This window comes from Kogia breviceps, chromosome 1 (genome assembly GCF_026419965.1).
Source record: "Kogia breviceps isolate mKogBre1 chromosome 1, mKogBre1 haplotype 1, whole genome shotgun sequence".
NCBI classification, from domain to species: domain Eukaryota; kingdom Metazoa; phylum Chordata; class Mammalia; order Artiodactyla; family Physeteridae; genus Kogia; species Kogia breviceps.
In genome coordinates this window covers 47,978,714-48,003,477 of record NC_081310.1, presented here as the reverse complement: position 1 = coordinate 48,003,477, position 24,764 = coordinate 47,978,714, and the positions used below count along the sequence as shown (strand labels likewise).

The window sequence follows — 24,764 nt, the reverse complement described above, 5'->3', positions numbered from 1 at the left end:
TCTTTATCCCCTTTTCTAGTTTAGCATGTATACCATTTTCAATGAACATTCTTACCAGCACAGTTAGGATCTTTCTGTTGCCCTATTTTAAAAACCTCAGTGACTTCTTATCATAACTGGGACAAGACTATTTTTTTTAAAAATAGTATCTATCTATTTATTTATTTATGGCTTCACTGGGTCTTCATTGCTGCACGTGGGCTTTCTCTAGTTGCAGTGAGCGGGGGCTACTCTTCGTTGCAGTGTGCGGGCTTCTCATTGTGGTGGCTTCTCTTGTTGCAGAGCAAGGGCTCTAGGCACGCGGGCTCAGTAGTTGTGGCTCGTGGGCTTAGTTGCTCTGTGGTATGTGGGATCTTCCTGGATCAGGGCGCGAACCTGTGTCCCCTGCATTGGCAGGCGGATTCTTAACCACTGCTCCACCAGCGAAGTCCAGGGACAAGACTTTTTTAAAAAGATAGTTCTAATGTCAAATATTCTGCCTTCTAAGTTCCATAAGCTACCGAAACAATTTAAAATTTTAGTATTTTATGTTCTTTCATATTCCAGATTGCTTCTCATATCCAGAATGGGCACAAACATCTGTTAAGCCCATGTGCCTGCTTTTTATTTCAGAAAATATGGTCACTGAACTAGCAACTACCAAAATAGGTTCACATTTTCATCAGTTTGGCAACGACCTAGATCTTCTAATGACCCGGCTCCAGGGTATTCTTTCCAGCCTGCTCTGCAGGTGCCATACACCAGGCATCTAGCTCCTCACCCAGACAAACATAGCTGTGTAGCACAGTTTGTAGGCCCATGTTTTTAGATCCATGCCTTTGCTTACAGCACTGCAGCTTCCTTTATGGAAAGGGGAAAGAAATAAGCCATAATGAGCTGTTCCCTCCTTATCTTGCCCCTCTCTGTAGCTCTTACAGTCCTACCCTACTGCTATACTCTCTGTAATTTACATTAAAATACTAAAACCTACACAGTGTGATATAATGTGTGTTAGTTTTAGTCTACACCTTGGACTTGATTAATATTTGAAGCACCCTGATAATGGGAATACACAGTCCAGGGGTAGTTGGTTAGCATTGGAAAGACCCTAATCAGGAGATAACTGCTATAAATTCAACCTACTTATATTTAACTCTACACTAAAGGGTTTTCTAATTAGCATAAAGGATGTTAAATAATTTTTAATTGGATTGGCTAGAAATGCTATATAGACCTTCTAGCCTTACATGGATTGCATGTAAGATTCTAGTAAGCTAGCAGTCTGAAACCTGCAGGATGACACCTGCAGCCGAATATGCTGGGCTTGTCGACTCTCACCTAACAAATGATGCTTCCTGCATGGTAGAAAGGTAGTGGGGTGGAGACGTATGGCCATGCTTATCTCCAATCCTTGGAGGCTACTGATCTCTACCAAAAAAAAAGAGAAGACGATGAAGATGAAAAGAAAAATCCTGACACTTGCAAATGGTCAATAGCAACAGCTCCCTCCAGGACAATGCTTGTTTACATGCTAGCTCCATTTTAAAGTCTGTCCTAAATTTCCTTGTAGATTTGTGAAAATATTCTTCTCTAAGCCATAACAGTATGAGGCTCATATTTCAATGATGGCATAAATCAAAGTCTGTAGTATATTGTAAGTTTCTTGATGAAAGGATTGTGTCATAGCTATCTTTGTATCCCACATGGCATCTGGCATAGTGCCTTGTACACAGTAGATATTTGTTGAATGAATAAGCACATACATGCACTTCTCAATTCTGCAAGGAACAGATCTAGCATTGGGTCCTGGGGGCACTAGGAGACAATGTGTGGGTTCCCAGAGTTCCACTAATTCAGCATTCAGAGTTCTCAAGGAGTCAGTAGTAATTGTCCATAACTACCTCAGCTCTAGTTGGCCATCAGTACAAAGATACATTGGGACTGTCATCAGTAGCAGAGGAAAGTAGCATTGTCTGTGTCATCTTCAAAAATCCATACCCAAATGTATCTCATGTTGCTGTTTCTGCCAACTCTGGCTCTAGAGGATGACGATGGATAAATCTTTAGGAAAATTATTTTTCTTGTTCTGTATCTCTTAGCCAATTTGAGGCAGTATATATGCTAATCAAGTACATAAAAAGGTTAAAGTAACAACAGAAGATCAGGGAGAAGAAATAAAATAGGCACAAGAATAACATAGAGACTGTCAAAAGCAAAATAAAACAACGTTTGTAAAAATGGTAGTATCATATAGTAGTTCAAAGCAAGGACTTTGGATCTGGACTGCCTGGATTGGAATAAATCCCCACCTTGCTAGCTCTGTGACCTTGGGCAAGTTATTTACCCTTTCTGGCTCTCTGTTTCCTCCTCTGTAAAGTGAGGAAAATTAATAGCACCTACCTCATAGGTGTGAGGCTAAAATAAATTAATACATGTAAAGCATATAGCATCCAGTGCCTGGTATATAAGGCAGTGCTCAGTGTGTTTGCTATTTCTACAGTGATATGGCCAAATCATTGCTCTAAAGGCAGAAGAATGCTAATTTCAGTCCGTTTGAAGTTCTTCTGTCTGTGTGTTTACACACTCTACCTCAAATGAGTAATCTTCACGCCTTGAATCTCCCACAAATTGGTGCTTATACTCTCTTGTGGAACTTATCACATTCTACCCTAAATAATGCAATTATTTGTAAGCTGCTTAAAAGCAAAGACTATCTTCTTTGTCTTCCTCTTAGCACACAGAAGAGTGCTTGCATAACAGCCTGGCTTACACAATAGCTCTTTAGTAACTATTTGTGGAACTGTGAAGGAGACAATAGTAGGTTGGTCTGTGAGGTTGGTCCCTGGAGGCCCTGTACCTTGGGCTGGTGCCTGTGTACCTCGCATACCTCTTCAGCCTCAGCTAGCCTTTTCTCTTCTCACTGTGCTCCAGCTGGCCTTCAGTCCCTCCAGCCAGCTTCATGGGCATGTGACCTGAGCGACTGCATTTGGTTTAATGCTCTACTGTCACCTTGAAATTCTCACTTTGGGGACAAGGGGCCTTGATTTTCATTTTGTATTGGTCCTGGCAAATTATGTAGCTGGTCTTCCTCTTTCCCATCTTGTGCCCATTGTGCCCTCTGCTGGGAACACTCTCCCCCCCTACTCTTCACTGGCTGACTTACTCTTCAGGTCTCAGCTTCATTGTCATTCCTCAGAGAAGCAATCAAAATTAGAACCTTGTGCACTGTTATCCCTCCACCTTTACTTCTCCCTAAGAGCACTCACCTTATGTAAGTGCAGTATTTATTTCAATTGTGTGATCATTTCTTCAAAGACCTCCTCCCCACCAGACTGTGCTCCTTGAGGGGACACACTGTGCATTTGTTCCTGGATGGCTGTGCCTGCTACACTGTATATAATCAATATTTGTGGAATGAGTGAGTGAATGGGTGATTTTTAAGAATGCAAAGGAGGTATGAGTTTTTCTTCCCATGTTAAAAAGTTGGTGTATAAAAATGGCAGTGCAATCATCATGCAGTTTAATACTGCTGCTGCTAACTGCTAACCAGTTTGACTTACTACCTTTAAGGTAGTACCTTAAAGATAGGTGAATACAGAAAAGTTTCCCCATTTCTCTTTCTTTCCCACTGCTTTCCTTTTCAGATAGTCTGCTATGGTAAAGGTGAATCTCTCTGAAGACGGAAGTACTCAGACTGTCTTATACAGCTGCTGTTTGGCATATTAGTCTTGAATTAAATTTCTTATAGCATAAATGTCTATAGCCTTCTGTCTACTGTGAATATTTTTCGCAATAGTATATATTTACTTTTGATCTAATTGCCAGTAGAAACTGACATGAAAGTACTGCTTCAGGTTTCTCAGCATCCTCAGTGCAAAGGCCAGCACTATTCTAATGAACATAGCATTTGATGGTAATAGTGTCCTACTTCGATCCCCTATCATTCTTCCCTCTGTCTCATTGTCTAGTTTTAAATAAGCTTAATTAGCTTGCTCTGAATGCATAGCTGTATCAGCTTTCTGTGGCCCAGTTTGGGGACTACATCTGGTTAATCTACTCCCTGGAATCAGACCAATACCATTCAACATGTAACCAGATTTAGTGTATTACATACCATCTTACAGTCTTAATTTTTAGCACTTGGTAGTCATTCTGTTATTTTCCAAAACTATAATAAACATTTTAAGCAATACATTTCCAATAAAAAAACTCATTCAGAAGTGGAATTTTACATGAGATATTACAGTGGATTTTGAGCACCTCCCACCAAAGGAAATAAAAGCATCCAGTATGGTATACCAACTTAAGATATCATTGCTTTTTAATCATTACAAAGAGGAAACAGAATTTCCATAATTCAGCCTAAAATGGAAGTTAACCAACATTGTGAGATATAAGGATTTGTATTGCTTAAAAACAGGTAAAATGTCTTTTTTTCTCCTTCAAGTATAAAAAAATTTGAGAAAAAGACTTAAAAACCAACAAGGAATAGTTGTGACCCAGTTGCAACTGCTGCACGTGGGTGAAAAAAAGAACCCATCTTTTTTTTTTTTTTTTGTACAAATCAGTACATGAAGCAGGTGGAACAGAAAGAAAGAAATATGAGAAACAATACACAGAGAAGGGCATTCTCAATGAAGCTGTAGGCCTCAAAAAATGTTCCATCTAAGCTCTGACTGATTCCAGTACCTTAAGGTAATTTGCTTTAAGCTGTAAATCTCCTAGATTGTTTATGCCTCAATACTTTTTTTGAAGCCTGAGAGAGAAGGAAAATATATCATTTCAATCTGCCCCCTCTTGAGACTTTATGGAATTTTAAGCAGGCTTCTCCCAGAGTTAAACTCCTGGTTCAATCACCTTAGGGTCTATTTGACCTTCCCTTTTTTGTTCTAGTTTGCCCAGAAAGTTCAGGGAGGAGGTGTATATATTTCTGAGCTCCTGCTTTATGCCAGGTAAGACAGCAGATATCCTAGGTTCATCACCTCCCAGTCAGGTGTTAAAGTATCTCTGTCATCTTGCAGTTGATTTGCTCAGTTAGTTGCAGCAGGCGACTGATGAGGCTTAGCAAGGGTCTTGGGTTTGAGAGCTCTGTGTGCTGGGTGGATGACAGGCATGTAACATACTGCAATTAAGGCTTTACCTTTGGTGTCAAAAAGGCCTATTGGGTCAGTCATTACCATGGTCCCTGTGCATGTCACTTAATCTTTCTCAGTGTACTCAATTTATTGAATGGGCATAGTAAACCCAGTTCAACTTTGTAAGGCTTAAGTAATATAAAATATGTTAAGTGTTTAGCCCAGTGCCATGGCATGCTGTATGCGCTTAATAAAAGGAGATGGACATGGTAGTTGTTATTTGTGTTATACCCCCATTTTAAAAAGTAAATAATTGAAGCTCTGATTAAGAGGTTTATTGCATGATATTTTCTTTTCTTTTTTTATTTTTTGGCACTGCCACGCGGCTTGTGGGATGTTAGTTCCCTGACCTTCAGGATTGAGAGTGCAGAGTCCTAACCTCTGGACCACCAGGGAAGTCCCCTGATTAAGAGCTTTAAATGAATTGCTTTTAGAATTACATATCTAGTATTTGACAGAGCAAGATTTCAAGTATAAACTAAGCCTGTTTAACCCCTAAATCACCCTACTTATAATATTGAGGAGTAACTCTATTGTTTAAATAATTGTTCTTGAAGCGTATGGGTTTTCCCTTATTTAAAACTTGATTCTGTCCTTATATCCAAACTGCTTATATAATAGATTCTTGAAATATTTTAGAACATTAAAAATTTCAGTTTTTCCTGAGAGTCTTCCTGATCTTAACAAATTTATTCTCTCCTAAAGTTTATTTAATAATTGGTTGTTTGAAACTCAGGATGGGTATTCCCTTAGAAACCAATGATTATGTTCTTAGGCCAGTTCATAAAAGCCTCTCTAGCCTGTCTGTCACTCTTCCCTTTCCATCACTTGATGTTTTCTTCCAGTGTTTTTCAGATGGACAGTGTATTGCCTGAGGGGCAGGCAATTTATAAACATAGAGGTGCATGACCATACCTCAGACCTTTTGAATTAGAATCTTGAGGTGAATGTGCTGGATCCGTCCCAGCAGGAGCAACAGCAGGCTCGAAATCCTGAGACAGGACAGAGTATGATGCGTCAAAGGGACTGAAAGAAGTCCAGTGTGGCTGCAGTAGAGACTGGTTGTCTCTAAACTCTTCTAATCGTGCATTGCTGTTAGTAAAAGGAATTTAAGCGTATACCTCCAGTATATGAATATTCATTTAAAAATAAATTAAGTACATGTACTTTGATAAAATCGGCACAAATATAGACATTTTTAAAAGTTGAGGTTAAAAAAGAAGTAGAACTGAAAATTCTAATAATTGCCTTTTGCCTTTTTGCATGCTTTGGATCCTTTTATGTACCCCTTGGGATGGGTGAACCCCACTTTTGTGAAATATAGGCATAGAAAGTGAGGGGGAGAGGTAGATAGAGACCAGATCCTATAGCACCAGCAGAACTATGTCAAGTATTTTTCTCTTTATCCTAAGCATGAGAGGCAATTGAAAAATTTAGGAAAGGGAATGACATCGGATTTGCATCCTGAAAAAAAAAGTTGACTACCTTTGGGAGTAGAGCAAGCATGGACACAGGGAGACCAGCTTGGAGGTTATTGCAGTGATGAGAGGTGATTATGACTTGAACTAGGGCAGTGCCAATGAGGTTCAAAAGAAGAAGACAAGCTAGAGATATATTTGGAGGCATACAGTATAGAATCTAGTGACTTACTTCATGATCATTGATGGGGGGAGAGGTCAAAGGTGACTGCTGGGTTTCTGTCTTGAGCATCTGGATGAAGATGAACCATGGAAGAGTAAATTGGGGGGTAGGGAGTGGGTTGTCTCTCCAGGTTGAAAACAATCTCAAATGTGAAACATCCAAATGATAATATGAAATTTACAGTTGATTATGTAGGTTGAGCTCAATAGAAGCCTTGGGCTGGGAACTATAAATTTAGGAGTTGTCAAAACATAGATAATAAAGAAATTACTCTACCTCCAGATATTATTTATTGATAGGAAAGCTCTAGAACAGAAGTGCCAAGGAGTTCCATAAAAATAGTATACGAGATTAGATTTATAGGCCTGGAGATGAGAAATTAGAAATGAACAGATAAGCAGTTTCTATAAAATGCAAGTGTCTCTTAAAGTTGCTACAGCATTGGGACCAGACAGCTTATATTACAACATGGTGAAGAAAGTAGAAATCAATATTTCAGAAGCTTTCATAGATACTTTGATGAGCACACTACATTAAGGAGTGAGCCATGAATGCCGGAAAGTGACTCACTTCATACAATTATTCATGAATGAGGACAGGAACCTGTCACAGGTGTGTGCACCATTAGGCTTGAGTAATTGGGGAAACTGAGCATGCCCAATGAAATGAAAGGAAGTGCAGCACTGTGGACTAATGTGTGGATTCAGGAAAAGAATGCCTAGTAATTTGATGTCTATAAGCCTTGGGAGTTATGTTAGAGTTACAGCAAGAGACAAATACTTTTCTTGTCCTCACTCCCTTAAACCATTGTATTCCTTAAGTATTGGAATACAACTAATATTGCCAGAGGCTCAGGGTCGTGTGAAATGGGTGAAAGGGGGTCAAAAGGTACAAACTTCCAGTTGTAAATAAATAAGTCATGGGGATGTAATGTACAGCATGGTGACTGTAGTTAATAATACTGTATTACATATTTGAAAGTTACTAAGAGAGTAGATCCTAAAAGTTCTCATCGCAAGACAAAAAATATGTAACAGTGGAGATGGATGTTAACTAGACTGATTGTGGTGATCATTTTGCAATATATACGAACATCAAATCATTAGGTTGTACATCTGAAACTGATATAATGTCATAAGTCAATTATACCTCAATAAAAAGGAACACAATGAATAATCATTTATAGGCTTTTATGTTCTCTGAAGGTTTTTCCCCCAGTACCCTGGGGTAAAACGACTCTGTTCCCCTCCTCCTAACGCTAAAAGCTCTAAGAGTCAGAATAGCTTCTTTTGCTGAATACCATGAAGAGGGTTAAGTGAAGCCTGTAAGGACATTCTCCCTCTTCTTAGATGTCTTCTCCTTTTGATTTCTTCTCATCTATTTCCTTCCAAGTCCTTTGGGCTTCTGCAAGCTGACTTAGAATTTGGGTTCCCACTGATCCACTTTCTGTCCACAGATCTTGATAGGTCTTCACGGAAGTGACTCTGAATTAAAAACTCTCAGCCTGGGCTTCCCTGGTGGCACAGTGGTTTAGAACCCGCCTGCCAATGCAGGGACACAGGTTCGAGCCCTGGTCCGGGAAGATCCCACATGCCGCAGAGCAACTGGGCCCGTGCACCATGACTACTGAGCCTGCACTCTAGAGCCCGCGAGCCACAACTACTGAGCTTGCGTGTCACAACTACTGAAGCCCGCGCACCTACAGCTCGTGCTCCGCAACCAGAGAAGCCACTGCAGTGAGAAGCCCACACACCACAACAGAGTAGCCCCTGCTTGCCGCAACTAGAGGAAGCCCACACACAGCAATGAAGACCCAACGCAGCCAAAAAAACCCCAAAACTCTCAGCCTGCGCCCCTCCTCCCCATCACCAAGAAATGTGGAACTCTGCTACTTATCTATTTTTTCTCTGTCCAGTGATTAATATATTAAATTGGGATCATTGTTGTTTATCCTAAGAAATTATCTGAAGTAAGAGCAGTACATAATGGTTAATACCTTCGACCTGATCATTTTTTAGGCACTCAGACCTCTGACCATCAGGAAGATATTGACTAGATCTTATCAGCCTTTTTCAAAACTTGTGATTTACTTTGCCAGAGTTTGTATCTATCACTAAATATTTTTATGTTGTTTATTTCTGAAATAGAGAAGCAGATTCATCAAGCCCTGAAATAGCTCTTACAAGTGACTGGCCCCCTGTTAAAATTTAGCACATGGAAATAGAGCATTATTTAATCTGGCAAGGTAGTCTACATGAACCAGTCATAATGAAAATCCTCCCTCACTGAGGCGCCCCCCCCCCCCCAACAAGTTTCCTCTTTGCACGCAGTAGATCCAGGTGGTTGAAGAGGGCAGACTCTGGAGGTTGACTGCCTGGATCCCATTTCTGACTGTGTTTACCAGCTGTGTGTGATCTTGGGCAAGTTATCTCTCTTCAGTTTTCTTATTTGTAAAATCCAAATAATACTTACTTCACAGAGTTGTTGATAGGCTTAAATATAGAGTTCTCTAAATTATAGCTTTAAAACTGTTAGGAAATTCTTTGACGTGGAGGCATTTCATGTTTTTCTTAATGCCGATTACTGCTGATCAAAAGCAGAGCGTCCCTTATGAATGCAGTACTGAAAACAACGCATGCTGGCCAGGCCTCCTTTGTCTTCATTGATAATTTTTTTTTTTTTTAAAGAAGAGGGTTTCTTTTTAAAAATTAATTAATTTTTTAAAAAATTGTTGGCTGTTTTGGGTCTTCGCTGCTGTGCGCAGGCTTTCTCTGGTTGCAGCGAGCCGGGACTACTCTCCGTTGCAGTGCACAGGCTTCTCATTGTCGTGGCTCCTTTTGTTGCGGACCACGGGCTCTAGGCGCGCAGGCTTCAGTAGTTGTGGCATGTGGGCTCAGTAGTTGTGGCTTGTGGGCTCTTGAGTGCAGGTTCAGTAGTTGTAGTGCATGGGCTTAGTTGCTCCGCGGCACGTGGGATCTTCCCGGACCAGGGCTCGAACCCGTGTCCCTTGCATTGGCAGGTGGATTCTTAACCACTGCACCACCAGGGAAGTCCTTCATTGATAATTTTTAGCGCAGTGGTTTTTAGTACGAATTCCACTTCCCAAGCATCTACTCTTCACACCTCCCATCCCCCAATGCCCTCCCCTTTCTGTTTGGAAAGGTGTGTGTGAATCCTAGGTGTCACAATGACTGGAGGGCGTGACTAACATCTAATAGGTGATATGTCAAATAGGCCAGGGATGCTAGAGGCTCAGAAATAGGAAGCGGGGTCTAACACAACCAAAAATTATTCCACCCAAAACGCCAGAAATTCCCCCACCTTGAGAAACACTGGTGGCTCCTAGATTCTTTTCTCTAGTTAAATTCTAAACCAACTTTTCATAAAATTGAAATACTATTTTCATAAGATCAGCATATGCCAACAATCATTCCATATATACTGCAGAGTTTAGATCAGGTTGAAAAATCTCCACACATGTGTTCTGCTATATTGTGTCATTTCCCTCTTTTCTATGTATAAATTTTCCTTAAGTTACTATAATAGGTGTATTCCAAATTTGTGACTTAAGCATTCTATTACTCCATTAATTACTACCCCAAATTTAAGATTTATTGTTTAAAGGCATCTGAACTCCTTAAATGTATAAAAATCACATTTGATAAACAGGAAACCTAACCAAATCATATGCATAAGAGAAGTATGTTTTATTAGAAATAACTAATGCATATGAAATTCAGGTATTCATAAGGAGTATTCAAAATAATGTAATAAAAGTAAAAACTATGAAATAAAGTAACTCAGGTGGATATGGTTACTGAGGTAAAGGTTATTAAGACAAATTCATCTAAAATTAATTGGTATACTTATATGTATGTATATTTATTCTATCAGAGTCATATAAAAACAGGAAATATGTGCTTTAAATGAAAAGAAGAGAGAGAGCATGGGAAACGAAGAATGTTGAGCATACAGTAGTCACCCCTTATCTGTGGTTTCACTTTCCGAGGTTTCAGTTACCCTCAGTCAACTGCAGTCTGAAAATATTAAATGGAAAATTCCAGAAGTGAACAATTCATAAGTTTTAAATTTTGAGCAGTTCTGAGTAGGGTTATGAGATTTTACACTATCCTGCCCCAGTTCACCCAGGATGGGAATCATTCCTTTGTCCATCGTATCCACTCTGTGTACACTACCTGCCGAGGAGTCACTTAGCCAACCCAGTTATCAGATCAACTGTCGTGGTATCACAGTGCTTGTGTTCAAGTAACCCTTTTATTACAGCATGTTATCTATATTATTATTAGTTATTGTTAATCTCTTACTGTGCCTAATTTATAAATTAAACTATCATAAGTATGTGTGTATGTATAGGAAAAAATAGAGTGTATGTAGGGCTTGGTACTATCTGCAGTTTCAGACATCCCCTGTGGATGAGAGGGAACTACTGTATTCTTATTTAGTCTTCCCCTCCTACAACTCCACCTGAGGCCTGCATGATTAACCTTTAGAAAGAGTAATGCAAATTAGTAATTACAGTCAACCCTTGGCATCCACAGGGAATTGGTTCCAGGAGCCCCCCCCCGCAAATACCAAACTCCACGGATACTTAAGTCCCTTATATATTATTTTGCATAGTATTTGCATATAACCTATGCAGATCCTCCCCTATTCTTTTGTTTTGTCTTGTTTTTGGCCACCTGCAAGGCATGTGGGGTGTTCCTTGACCAAGGATCTAGCCACATCCCCTGCAGTGGAAGCTCAGAGTCCTAGCCACTAGATCACCAGGGAAGCCTCCTCTCCCCTATACATCTCATTCTTCAAGTACACACTTACATTAAATTTATTTAACTTAAGGGAAGAGATACCTATACTGCTCTTGAGATAGTAGGTTGTTTAAATTCTAATAATTCTTAATGACTTTATGTTTTTTTAAATTAAAACTACATACTAAAGAGGTTTTTTTCATTCCTTTCTTTGATAAGAAAAAATTTAAGCTCAATATTACATTCCCTAAAATAAAATCAATTTTGTCCTGAAATATAGTTTTGAAAACTGTAACAGTCTGTTTTCTTTGATTATCTCATAAACCACGGGAGTTTCACATCAGCTCTCCTTCCTCTTCCACCTTTTTTTCCCCTTTTACTTTGTGCCAATCACAGGTGGATGCTCAATATCACCCCACAGCACAAGATAAATAAGCTTGGAAGGTTTCCTAGCAACATATTGTTCTGGGAACCTGCACTGTTTCCCTGAACAAGATGAAGCCAAACATCCTAGAATCTCAGCCAGATGGGAAAGGATTAGCTTATTGAGGGGTGTTTAATGCATTTTTAAAAATTTCACTTTGAAATGAACCTCTTAATATAACAAGATTGACTTTTAAAAGGACACTCTTAAAAAAAAAAAAAAAAAAAAAAAAAAAAGGACACTCTTTTACATATTTTTTAAAAAACCCTCAGTCATAGTTCCAATTTAAAAAATACAGTTTTAGAAGAAATTCTCTAGAGACAAGCTTGTAACATGTAATTCACTTCTTGGTGAATGGATCCATTTTAGAACTATGTGGAAAATACTTCCACATAAGACTGATGTTCAGCCTGATACCCAGTGGTACCAGTATTCAGCTACAAAAATATTAACATATTGTACTTCCTTCTCATTTTGTGGTAAGTGGCTGCTGGAGTAGGCTCCCTCCTCACAGTGCCTCCACACAAATCCTCTCACTTCTCCCTTGACCCCTCCTTCTAGAGATCCACGGGAAACCCCTGTCACTGCTTAAAACTCTGGGACTTCTCCCCTTTTCTCGTCAGCTCCAGGGCTACTTCAGTGCCAGTGATTTGCCATTTGGTCTTGAGAGTCTGGTTTTGGTTTTCAGAGTATATGATTAATACAGAGAAAAGAAAACTAGAGGAGATTTCCCCTCTCAAAATTCATGAAAAATAATGTTGTTGCTGTTTTGTTAGCACATGATCATGTATATTTTCCTTGCTGTTTATCAATGATCTTGAGGCCACGCAGTTGGCAGGTGGTGTTTTTCTTTCTTTTGCACTCTCGTTGGTCACAGCATACTGTTAAAGGTCTCTGGAGATGAAGTAGTAAAGGGTTAGAGTTTCTCATGCCAATATTCTGCAGTGGTTTTGCAATTCAGTTACATGCTGGAAAATGTTCTTTCCTCTAGTCTGATTGGGTAGGCAGTCCCCCATCAGCCAGGTGAATACTGTCATCATGTGGTAATTGAATGATTTACACTACCTGACAGGTTTGGACTGTGTGCAACTTCCCAGTTGTGGTGAGAAGCAGATAATTCCAGTACTCACAGTGCTCCTGGATGGAAAGAACAAAGTAACTAGAATAAGCTGGGGAATGACACCTGGTGTCTTTGCGTTTTATTTAACAAATTCTGTGGCCAGATTTAAGAGAATTGAGACTATCCTCATCCCGGAAAACCATAAGATAATTTTATTTTCATTGGTGCTTTCCATTCTCTCTTGCTCTCTCTTTCACACACTTACATGTTTTCTAAATACCATGTTTTGAAGTCGACAAGAAACAATCTGTTGAGGGCCTCCTAGGGGCCAATTACATTGGTAGGCATCATGATGGATACTGAGGGGCATCAATACATGGTCCTTGCCTTCACTGAGTCCCCAGTCATTAACCAGATAATGCACTTATTATCTTTTTAAAAATTTAGATAAATTTATTCTTCATTTCAAGTCATTTACGTTAGGACCTAAACGTTAAGGAAAGATTTTGATGTCTAAAGGAATTATATAATTTTGATTGTCCAAGAAAAGCCTAAGAGTAGACTTAGTCTGTTATATATAACATGTAATAGATTAAAATGGATTAATTTTTTGGAATATTTTCTGAAAACACAGTTTTAAAAAATTCAATGAACCAGGCATTATTTTAGATACTTTGTCATTTAATTCTCCTGACAACCATTATGAAATAGAAATTTGCCTACCAATTTTAGAATCTGTTTTCTCTCTGGTATATTATTAGCTCCATTAAAACTTTTTTGTGTTGCTCAATATTTTATTTTTATAAAATAATAATTCTCATTTTTAACATGTTGGGAGAGTGAATTTTACTTAAAGAAAGGCAGTTAACAGAATTAACACCACTGTTAAATGCATTAGCAAGAAAAAGTGATGCTATATCAGCAGTGTTGTAGAACAGACTACAGCGCATTTTGGTATATAAAATTTTATTGAAACACGGCCATACTCATTTGTTTGTGTATTACCCATGGCAGGCTTTGTGCAATAACAACAGTGGAATTGTGAACTAGATTGTGTGGCCCGCAAAGCCTAAAATGTATGCTATCTGGACCTTTACAGAAAACGTTTGCAGACCCTGTTCTAGAATCTAGATTTTCCCCCTACATTGAGTATGGTGTGCTCCTTTAGAATGCCAGAGGCTTTGTTGGGAAGCACATCAGAAAATGGTTTCTTAAACGATCTCCTTGACTAACATGCTTGTCCTCTAATCCCTGCAGGTACCGACCAAGAAGCTAAAGAAATATGAGAAAGAATATCAGACAATGCGAGAGAGTCAGCTGCAGCAGGAAGACCCAATGGATAGATACAAGGTATGGGAGACAGGGGTCACCTGTCAGAGCCAAGTGCCTTCTTTCCCCTAAAGCAGCAGCTGTGGAAAGTTTGTTCCCTCTGTTCCTTCTTGATTGATGTAGACTCTGACCATGCTCAATGTCCAGGTATGTTTTCATCTCAGGAGACTCCTGAGTGGCCAACCATAATATTTCTTTTCTTTCAGTTTGTATATTTGTAGGTAACTTCACCCGTTGCATTTATACTGGGAGTCTTCATAAGAAGCTGAGAGAAAGAGAGGGAAAAAGAAAGAGAGAAAGTGGCTATCGACTACTTTCAAAAATGAGAAAAAAGGAAAATGGCAAAGTACGGTTTTAGCTGTGCACAGTCACATCCACAAAGACTTTTAGAAGGCGAACTGCTTCAAGACTGGCACAAGAATGTTTCAGACTTACCTCTGTCTGTAGCCAATGTTCAAAATACAAACTCACTCAAAAGGAAAAATAAAACCCATAAAGCTATATTGAGCACACTCATGGTGTTTGTTGCAACATTTATTTCCACAAACAAATTTATGAGTAACAGTGACATTTCATTACAGTATGCAGTTCAAGAATCAAGATGATTTCAGTTTAATATCTCAGTTAATTGTAGTATTTTAAAAAATGGAGGCCAGTCATAAAGATCTCCTCAATGGTAATTAGCAACAGTGTTTCCATGAAGCAATGTTGGGGAAGTACTGATTTCAAACTTATTTTTTTTCCAACTGAAATATTTGTGTCTCTCTTCAACATGTTTTAATTCTTCAGATTCCTACAGATACAGAATGATTCCCTCCCTCTCCACATCAGTACATTAGGACAAGAGAATATTGTATTCACACATTGCCAAATGTATGTATTCAGCAATGCCAAAAAGTACTGCAATGACATTATTAATTAAACCACCCACTGTGGGATGACTTCTGCTTGTATAACTAGAGTTGCCTTTATGTGGTCAGAGAGCCGGACACGGGCAGCTGCAGTTACACAGTATATCTCGTCTCCGCTGCTGAATTGAATAGCATTGGAGGTTCACATAGGGGAATGGTGGAAGGAGTGTATGGATTTTGTAGTCAGATCTGAGTTCAAAACCTGAATTTCTGAAAAAGGAGACAGAATTTGGAGTCCAAGTTGGGGGTTTTAATCCCTATGCCGTTGTTCAGCATCTTGGACTAATTATTGAGCCTCTTCCTCATCTGTAAAACATATAGTACAAAAAAAAAAAAATAGGGCTTCCCTGGTGGCGTAGTGGTTGAGAGTCCGCCTGCAGATGCAGGGGACACGGGTTCATGCCCCGGTCTGGGAGGATCCCACATGCTGCGGAGCAGCTGGGCGTGAGCCATGGCCGCTGAGCCTGTGTGTCGGGAGCCTGTGCTCTGCAACGGGAGAGGCCACAACAGTGAGAGTCCCACATACCACAAAAACAAAAAGAACAAAAAAACCCCATATAGTATACACATTTTCTTGAAAGATTGTTGTGAGGATGAGGGATGTTATATGTTAAGTACCCAGCACATAGTTGGTGTGCAGTAAATGGTTGTGATTAGCCTTATTAGGTCCACTGCCTCTAATTACCCAATTATTACTAGAATAATATCACCTTATTTGTTTCTGCTCCACCAGTCCCTTGCTTATCTTTCTCCTATTTCTCTCGAGTATTGCTACCTAATAATCTAATATCAGTGTGTTACTGCCCTTGTTTATAAAACCAGCTGATAATAAAATCCCACATATTGCTATGGCAGATAACTATTACCATATAAGGTGCTCATAGATAAAGTTCAAAGTTAATTTCCACCCCTCAATAAAACCAGTTGTAATGCAGCTTATGTAGCATGCTGCTTTAGAAAGGCTTGAAGTAGTAATTATAAAATATTAAGGATCCAAAGTGAAGCTCTCCTACTTCTTGCATCATTCTAATTTTCTTATTGATGCCATCATTAAGAGTAAAACCTAGGAAGGATACTTTAAAATAGAAGAGAGGGAAATGAAAGACTAAAATGGTGTATTTAAAATCAGCCTGGAACTGAACTTATTATTTCTTATATCCTTTTTGTGTCAAAGCAGCTATGTATAAATAAATAGTACAATGCATATTATTTCTTAAAAAGTAATTATCACACATATACTGTTGATGAGTACAGTTTTTACTGAGGGGTCAAAGTAGAATTAAACTTTTTTTTGGTCTTTGTTTTGAAAACAGGTACTACTTTTAACCTTGAATGCTCTATTTATGCATATCAGATACCCTCTATAGCTGTTTCTTTTGCATTATTGTAATAGCTTGTCAATACATCATCCAACTAATATTTCTATACACTTTTAATAATGTCTAGAAATTTGTACTGGAGATAAACTTGGTAAAGTTATAGTCCTCACATTATAATTACATTTTCAAGGTGACAATTGACAACAGTGTCCAGCCATCAACAGATTTGTTCTTTCAGATATTCAGTATCTAGTTTAAGAAGCTAATTACAGTTGTATTCATTAAAGTAGGAAGGTGTCTTAGGAAATACATTTTAGCAACTTATAAATTTAATCCTGTCAAGAATAAGATCTGTGCCCTGGGAATAAGCACTTGATAATTCATAGTTCTTGGACTGGGAACCCGAAAATTCTCAAGAATAACTTGGGAAGATCTTTGAAGGCATTGAGTCAGAACGTATACCAGTTCACTGACAACCCCTCCTCAACCGTTAGGATCCATAGTGTTTAAAATGCCTTGTTTATCCTCTGGCTTGCCATATGGCCAGGGAGTTAGGAAGATTGTGTCAGTTAAAAAAAAAAAAGAAGGCCCAGAAATGTTATACCTTAAGATATTCCAAGAGATTTTTTCAGCTTCATACTATTTCTCTTGGGCATGGTGGGGTACAAAAAGAGGATAGCTCTCAGTAGTCACATTCTTGCTGTAGCTATCTAAACATGTGTTTTGTGTCTATTTTTATGATATATGCAAATATCTACTTCTGAGGTTATGTCACTGTGCTCACCTGTATTTAACACTTGATGAAATGGTGTTGGTATAAATTTAAATTTTAGAACCCTAAGCACAATGAAAATGTTCTGGAATTTGATAGTGGTGACAGTTGTACAACTTTGAGAATGTAGTAAAACCACTGAATTGTATGTATATTTTAAAAAGATGAATTTGGGCTTCCCTGGTGGTGCAGTGGTTGAGAGTCCGCCTGCCGATGCAGGGGACACGGGTTCGTGCCGTGGTCTGGGAAGATCCCACATGCCGCGGAGCGGCTGGGCCCGTGAGCCATGGCCGCTGAGCCTGCGCGTCCGGAGCTTGTGCTCCGCAATGGGAGAGGCCACAACAGTGAGAGGCCCGCGTCTCACACACACACACACACACACACACACACACACACAAGATGAATTTTATGGTATGTGAATTATATCTCAGAAGAAAAAAAAATCCAAGCAAGATGTCTGAAGAGAATTGGCATCTGCCTGCCATCCTTTTTTCATAAACCTCAGTCACACCAGAGGTACCTGTGCACAAGCCATACTTGTGGGAGGGAGACCTCCTGTCAGAACTGGAGCTAATCAATGACTGTAGATCTTATGTGTACTCATATTTATAAGGGAAAGGTCAACATAAGTGGGTGATGCATTCGTTTTCATGTATATATACGTACGTATGTATATATATATATGTATGTATATATATGTAGTATATACGCATACATGCACACAGACATAAACATATAAATAGATAATGCATATATATACACACTGCCTGTGCTACCTGGTGTTGGCATCAGTTTGTATTTGAAACCAGTAAGCTCTATAATGACTGCTTACAGCCTTTGGTGTACTCTTTCTGTTTATCTTCCTGACTAGATTCCAAGACACAGAAAGGAAACTTTATGGGAAGAAGAATATACAGTATTTATTCTAAGCCTCTTTTATTGTCCTTCTTAAGTTTGACCTGGCCAGATTTGTGTAGTGATATTTATCTGCTCTGATATTTTGGTTTGTAAATTTATTTATAGATTTCAAGTGAAGTGAAATGCAGGATAAAGATTTGTCTGTAGAAATACATCATGTATACTTTTATCTTCATACAAATCTCCAGAAAACAAACATTCATGGATATGTGCAGCTGTTTTAGTCACTTTAAAAATTAGTAGCCAAGCCCCTAAAAAGCAGCTATTAACTTCAGAAATTAAAATATTATTTGCTATTTTAAGGTGATGAATTGTTTTCATTTGGGGGAAGTTAGTTTTCTAATGACATAATCTATTGATGGCAATTTTAGAGAACTACAGCCTTCATCTTTCTTTAGAAGATGACATGCTTTTCTTGTTTAATTAAAGAACTACTTGTACAAATGTGGTTTAAGCCTTCAAAAAGCACAGCTAATTAATTAAATTCAGTGAATCTCCCATTGTGTAATGAAGGTTATGTTATTACCTGTTCTAGATGGGCAAATCCTAGAAAGAATCAGGAATGCTTAAACTCTCTTGGGTTTGGGAGACAGTATTATAAATACATAATTTCTAATTGAAGAATCTTATCTGTGTTCAGTATAATTAAATCTAGAATGTTTAACTTCTTTCTTGAGGTTAGACATAGTACATTTTTTATCAAAATGTAATTCAAACAGAAAAAAAATGATTCCTGTAAGTTCACAGAAGGTTTTTCTTGCCCATACTAATTTTTGTAGAGCAGTCATCCCTGCATGTGATTTAAAATTAAGCTATTTAATTATAAATAGTACAAACAAGATTTTCTAAATAAAGCTTAACTTGTAGTATTTGCTATCCTTACATATCTAAGGAAATAATTTAGAACAATTGTCACATTTTGTTTTTAACTTGATAAATGAAGAAGTTTATGCTAAACATACATGGAAAAAAAGGCCCCACCCCCACTTTTTTTTTTTTTTATTACTGTATTGGACCCTTCCTTACTCAGAGAAGTCAAGATAAGTGAATCCATCTTTGCAAAGTATTTTTCTTCCAGTGAAAATAAACTTATTATTTTTCACATCACAGAGATATTGCTGGTTTTGGGAAATATTTATGTTATGAAATCATGTGCTTTTTAACGAACAGTGATAGTCAAGAGGATGATTTCTATCTGCCTGTGACAACTTAATGATAAACTTCAAAAGGCTGCCACTCTTTCTTTTTGCACTTGGGTAACTCGATGAACTCACTGTTACAGGATGGTGGAGAAGGCAAGCCTAAGTTCTCTTGATGCTTCTCGAGCCACTTAGCTAAGAAGGAGCAGGTGGTTTCTAATGATACTTGTCTGCTGATTGAGTTATACTTAACACTCAGGAGAGGCATAAATGTTACGCATATTAAGAATCTCTTGGTATATTTATCAATGATCTTCAGAATTAATTCGCCAAAAATTTTCTTCAATTCTTAGTACGTCTTGTTTCCTGTTAAAGGAGTCTGACAGAGAAAATTACATCACACTCCTACGTTTCTACGTCATCTGTAACCCATTTGCTTTTTAAAAATTTGATTTGTATGCTAGAGTAGTACAGGGATTTGCAAACCATATGGCCTGTGGGCCAAATCTGGCCCACGGCCTGTTTTTGTAAATAAAGTTTTATTGGAACACAGCCACATGCTTATTATCTATAACTGCTTTTGCACAACAATGACGGAGTTGAGTAGCTGCAACAAAGACCATATGGCCTGCAAAGCCTAAAATATTTACTGTCTGGGCATTTACATTAAAAGTTTGCTGACCCCTATGCTAAAGTGTAATCTAAGATTGTTTTTAAGTGCTATGAGAAATGCAGTCTCGTTTGCCAACTGCCAGTTAGTTAGTACTGACAGGATTTTCTCTGTAGTTTGGCATTTAAAATTGTTTAAATTTCCACCAGAAAGATAAAACTGGATATACTGGGTAAAGTAGGAGCATAAAATGATTTCAGACATCCAGATTTTCTTTCTCAAATTTCATCTGCAGATAATGTAGACATTTAAACATTTCATCTATAGGCATTTGTCTTTGAATGTCAAAAAACTGTTTGATGAAATTTGAATATGATGACTGTCAACTCTTTTGAAAGAGGCATCCAGAAGGAAAGGTGTGAGAGTTGAGTGTGTTGTTGCTAATAAAATTGCATTGGGTCTTTTAGGAAAACATTTTCTCCTGACCCTTAAATGTCTTTAAAAGTCTGTGCCAAGAATTCATTATAGCAGCAGACAGCACACCCAAAATACTGAGCTAGAGTTATAAAGCTGCCTCCTTCCCCAACATTTTTTCCTTTAAGGCTGAGTTCATTTTCTTCTGATTGCCAGTTCACATTTCTCTGGTTTCTCATCTTGGAAAAAATCACATTCACCATTCCTTATACTGCTTCACCCAAACTCCAACCCCCAGACACAGAGGAGAGCTGGGATCCATTTTTCTTTTGCATTCCCCTGCCCAGCAATTTCATTCTGTTGCCTGAAGATGAAATATTTTGCAATGTTTCTGACTTTGTCATATAAGGAAGTTCCTTCCACCCAGCTCTAATAACAGTGTAAACAACTCACACCGTAGTTGCAAATAGTTCCACAGACAGCGTTTTCATCAGTCATGCAAACTGCAAATAACAGCGTGGAGAGGGAGGAGTTTAGTGTATCAGTCTTCCTGAGTTGAGACTTTGCCCATTGGCTGCCTCAAGTATACTTTCTTGCATCAAATGTTAGCTGTCCTGGAGAGAACTTAGAGTAAATGACACTCTAAGGAAAAACAGAAGAGCAAAATAGCATTAACAAGCATCTGTTTTTGTTATTGCCATTTCCTAATTGTATTAGTAGGTGTGCAATTTCATTGGATATTCTTTTTTTTTCAATTGTCTTTGTACCTATGATTGAAAACGGTAGTTGGTCTATGGCTTTTCAGGAGGTAAGTTTTTTGTCTATGTACGTCTGTAATATCAGCGTCTGTCTTTCTGAAAAATGCAGTATCCTCCTCCCCAAAGTTACTAACCCAACTTTCCCAGCTGCACATCTCCTATGCAAGAGGGGAGGGAACTAATGAGGAAAGTTGTTGTCTGCTGTTTGTTCCAATGTTGTTAATTGTGTGACCTGGAGGAGGTTTCAAACAGTGTGCTGTGAATTTTAAGGGTTATGTAAGCATTATCTCCTGTAGCCTTTTCCGAAAGGCAAGGGAAGTGATTTGCCTGTGTTGTTTATGGGCTCTGAGCGTTCAGCACATCCGCCTGTGCAGACTTACGGCATGTGAGTATCTCTGCACTGGCTGAGGTTATGGGGCCACTTCACGTCTTTCTCGGGTGGGCCGCCCTTGCCAACATTTCAGAATGAACCAAGCAAGATTCCGACCTTTCCCAAAGCTAAACTGTCCTCTTTATTCAAGTCTAAAGGCAGACTTTTTCTACAGTCAGTTCTAAAAACAGTTTTGGCTCCCTGGGAAAGGCTGGAAAAGACAGCCAAGTCATGTTGTCTCTCTTTAACCCTTGGTAAGCGTGGGCGGGTTCTTCTTCATAGAAAATCTCCACCTTGCCCCGCCCCCAGGTTCATACTTTGGAGGACGATACTGCATTTTTGGCCCCAGAGCTTGCTTTCCCACATGTCTGAGTGCAGAGCAGGAGTTGCACACTTCCCACTGTGCTGCTTGCTTTGCACACACTGAACTGAAGCTTCTTGCTAGAGCAAAAGCCACTAGGCTTGCCCCCTAGGCAATTTTGCTTTTTAGGGACCCTCAGGCACCCCTAATTTCTCCCCAGTCTTCCCCTATCCACCCCACCCCCTTAGCTATGTGTCTGCGAGGAAAGGTTTGAGTTGCGACAGTCATGGTAATGGGAAGTGACCAGTCAGTTTTCAGCCGAGCTCACACCTCTTGCATATATAATATAACATAACCCATCAGACATGTATCTCTAATCAGTAGTGAAGTAGCTCCTGGTGCAGTTTTTAAATACTTTGAACAAAGTGCTTTTCCATAGCGTTGTATGACTTTATTTGGAGGTTATTTTAACTTGATTCTAAGCATATGTCACTGTAACCTGAAAAACTGGTAGCTGCAACATTTTTCTCTTGTGCCAAATTAACGCAGTGTAATAAGTAGTTGAGGGAGCTGTTTGTATCTTGGAGACCTAAGTACAACTTCAGTAGAAACAGGACACTTAAGAATACGTATTCAAATAGTCTTATCACGGTCTCTTTTGAGGGGATTTATCAAGAAATGAGAAAAATCTCTTCCCTGCCTAAAGCAGTCTGCCTTGTGAAATATGGTATGATGAAATTGTGCTTGGTATTGCTGCTTGTTCCTGGCAAGGAGGAAATTTGTTGGAAAAGTTTTGAACCATATTTTTTTAATCTGTTTCCAACAAGCATGTAAGTTGTTTCTGTAAAAAGGGGTAACAGTTTGAAATATCAGGATGAAAGACTAATAATCTCTAGCCCCTGCTAGAATTTAGATGACTTCAGCAAAGATTGAAAGATTCAGCTGTAGACACCCTGGCTTTTTTATATTTTAGTTCCCACTTTTATTATGCTTCTATGGGAGGGTAGAACTTCTGTAGATTGAGGAGACAGACAGAATTTGATGAGTATAATTTGCCCCTACAAATATGTACACTGTCTTTTCAGGAATATCTTGGGAAAAGGGTTCCTGGCAAGGTGTCCTTTCTTTTGAGGGGTTACATTGTATCTTGGTCACAGAGGAAGATCCATTAGGGTTTCACATAGAACATGAGCTTCTAATAGGAGAAGACTTTTAAAAAATTCTCATTTTGGCGTTTTATCCTTTCCAATGGAATTGAAATTCTGAATTACTTTTTATTTTCTAAACAACTTTTTAAACACGTGTATTATATTCATTGTAGACAACTTGGAAACACTTTAAAAGCACAAAGACAACAGTTAAAATAATCCACTACCCAGAGTTAATGTTATTTATGTTGTTATGGAAATGAGATTTTCCAATTATTTGTCTTTTTTTCCTATAAAGTAGCATAAGCATTTCTCCTGTCATTAGATATTTTTCACTTATATTTTAACACTGTATGGAATTCTATCATTAATTTATTTAGAAGTATTTAAGATTGTTTTTTCTTTTTTAGATCTCTTTTTCAAAAATGTTTTGACTGTTCCCAACTATCCCAGTCTACCTTTAACAAAGGAAAAGGCAGCAATGGACCCTGTTGGCTGGCTATAGTCAAAGTGCACGTTTGTCCTTCGGCTTCTTTGCTGGCCCTGTTTTTGGATCCTCTCCCTCCTTGAAAGTCTCAGGCTTTGCCCTTACCATCTGTTTCTTAGCCCTTTTTAAAAAACAAAAAGAAAAGAAAAAGAAATCAGGGCTCTTCTTTCCATATAACAAACTCCAGGTGGTTCTACAGAAGATAAAATTCCCTCCCTCCCCCCATCCCCACCCTGCCTCCAGTATGCTCCGGTAACTATCTTCCAGGGCATAGATTTGTCTTCTGGTTGTACACCACTGCTTTGTCTGAGTTTTTGCCATCCTTGCAGAAAACACCGTAGGAGTGTAAATCTGAAAAACAGGAAGGTCTCATCACATTGATGTTTTTCCTGTCAGCTCTCTTTTGAATCTTCTGTAACTGCTAACAATAGCAGAGAGAGCACTTTTGATACTTTGGAATGGAGGACGCTAAATTGCTATTCAGAAAAAGCAGAGTGAATGTACACAGTTCATAATGACTGGTGAAGGGGAGCTCTTGCTTCATAAGAACTAGTGACTTGCTTCTTTCATCATATAACTGTTTCAAATTTTTTTCTAGGAGTTCAAGGGGAAATAAGCAACTCAGTAATTTATTTTGCCCAGAACCTTTTAATCTGAAGTTTTTTAAAAAAGCAAAACAAACATTCAGAGACATTATCATAAGGACAGTTGCTCTTACTAACACAAAAATTGGCGTTCAGAAAAGTAAATACATTCATATCCAAAGAATGAAAATGTCAGTTGATAGCAAAACAAATCCAAACCGTGTATCTTAAATATACTCAATTAATTTAAACTCTGATATGGGAAAAACTATTTAGAGAAATGTCTAAATTTTCCCAATTTCATCCTTACTGTGTCTTTGCAGCTTCCTTTGAGGTCAAGGGTGGGATTATCGTGCATGTTTCAAACAAAGACTTGCCTGTGTCTGTATTCGAGGTCTATATGAAAACCTCACAAGATTGAGGGTGTGTTTGGAAATTTTGCTTTTCATGGCACAGTTTTTATGATGAAGTCCTGTCTGGAGGGCTTAAGGGACAATTGTAAGTTTCACTGGGTAGAGTTCCGCATCTGCTCCGCTCGCTTAACCCACTGTTGTTTTCCAGACAGCAATCCTGCCTTCCTGTGCCACTCGCACCTTCTCCTTTTTACACCTTGAAAAGTTCACTTTGTTATTGTTGTTGCTGCTTGTTTCCTCACCAGTTCCATTTGTTTCTGGTAGTATGTCCAGGCACTAATGCCCT

At 38.6% G+C, this 24,764-nt stretch overlaps 1 protein-coding gene across 6 annotated transcripts in view; it reads left to right on the top strand.

Annotated features, from left to right (window-relative positions):
* Window positions 1–24,764, top strand: part of RABGAP1L (RAB GTPase activating protein 1 like) — a 742,996-nt gene that overhangs the window by 699,679 nt on the left and 18,553 nt on the right. For 4 of the 6 annotated variants that reach the window (XM_067031217.1, XM_059046250.2, XM_059046253.2 and 1 more), the window contains one exon: window positions 14,263–14,355. In XM_067031217.1, coding sequence (XP_066887318.1) covers window positions 14,263–14,355 — 93 coding nt within the window. Of the gene's footprint in view, window positions 1–14,262; window positions 14,356–14,540; window positions 14,847–24,764 lie in introns of those variants that run through there. The other 2 variants (XM_059046252.2, XM_067031239.1) reach the window with 2 other exon arrangements.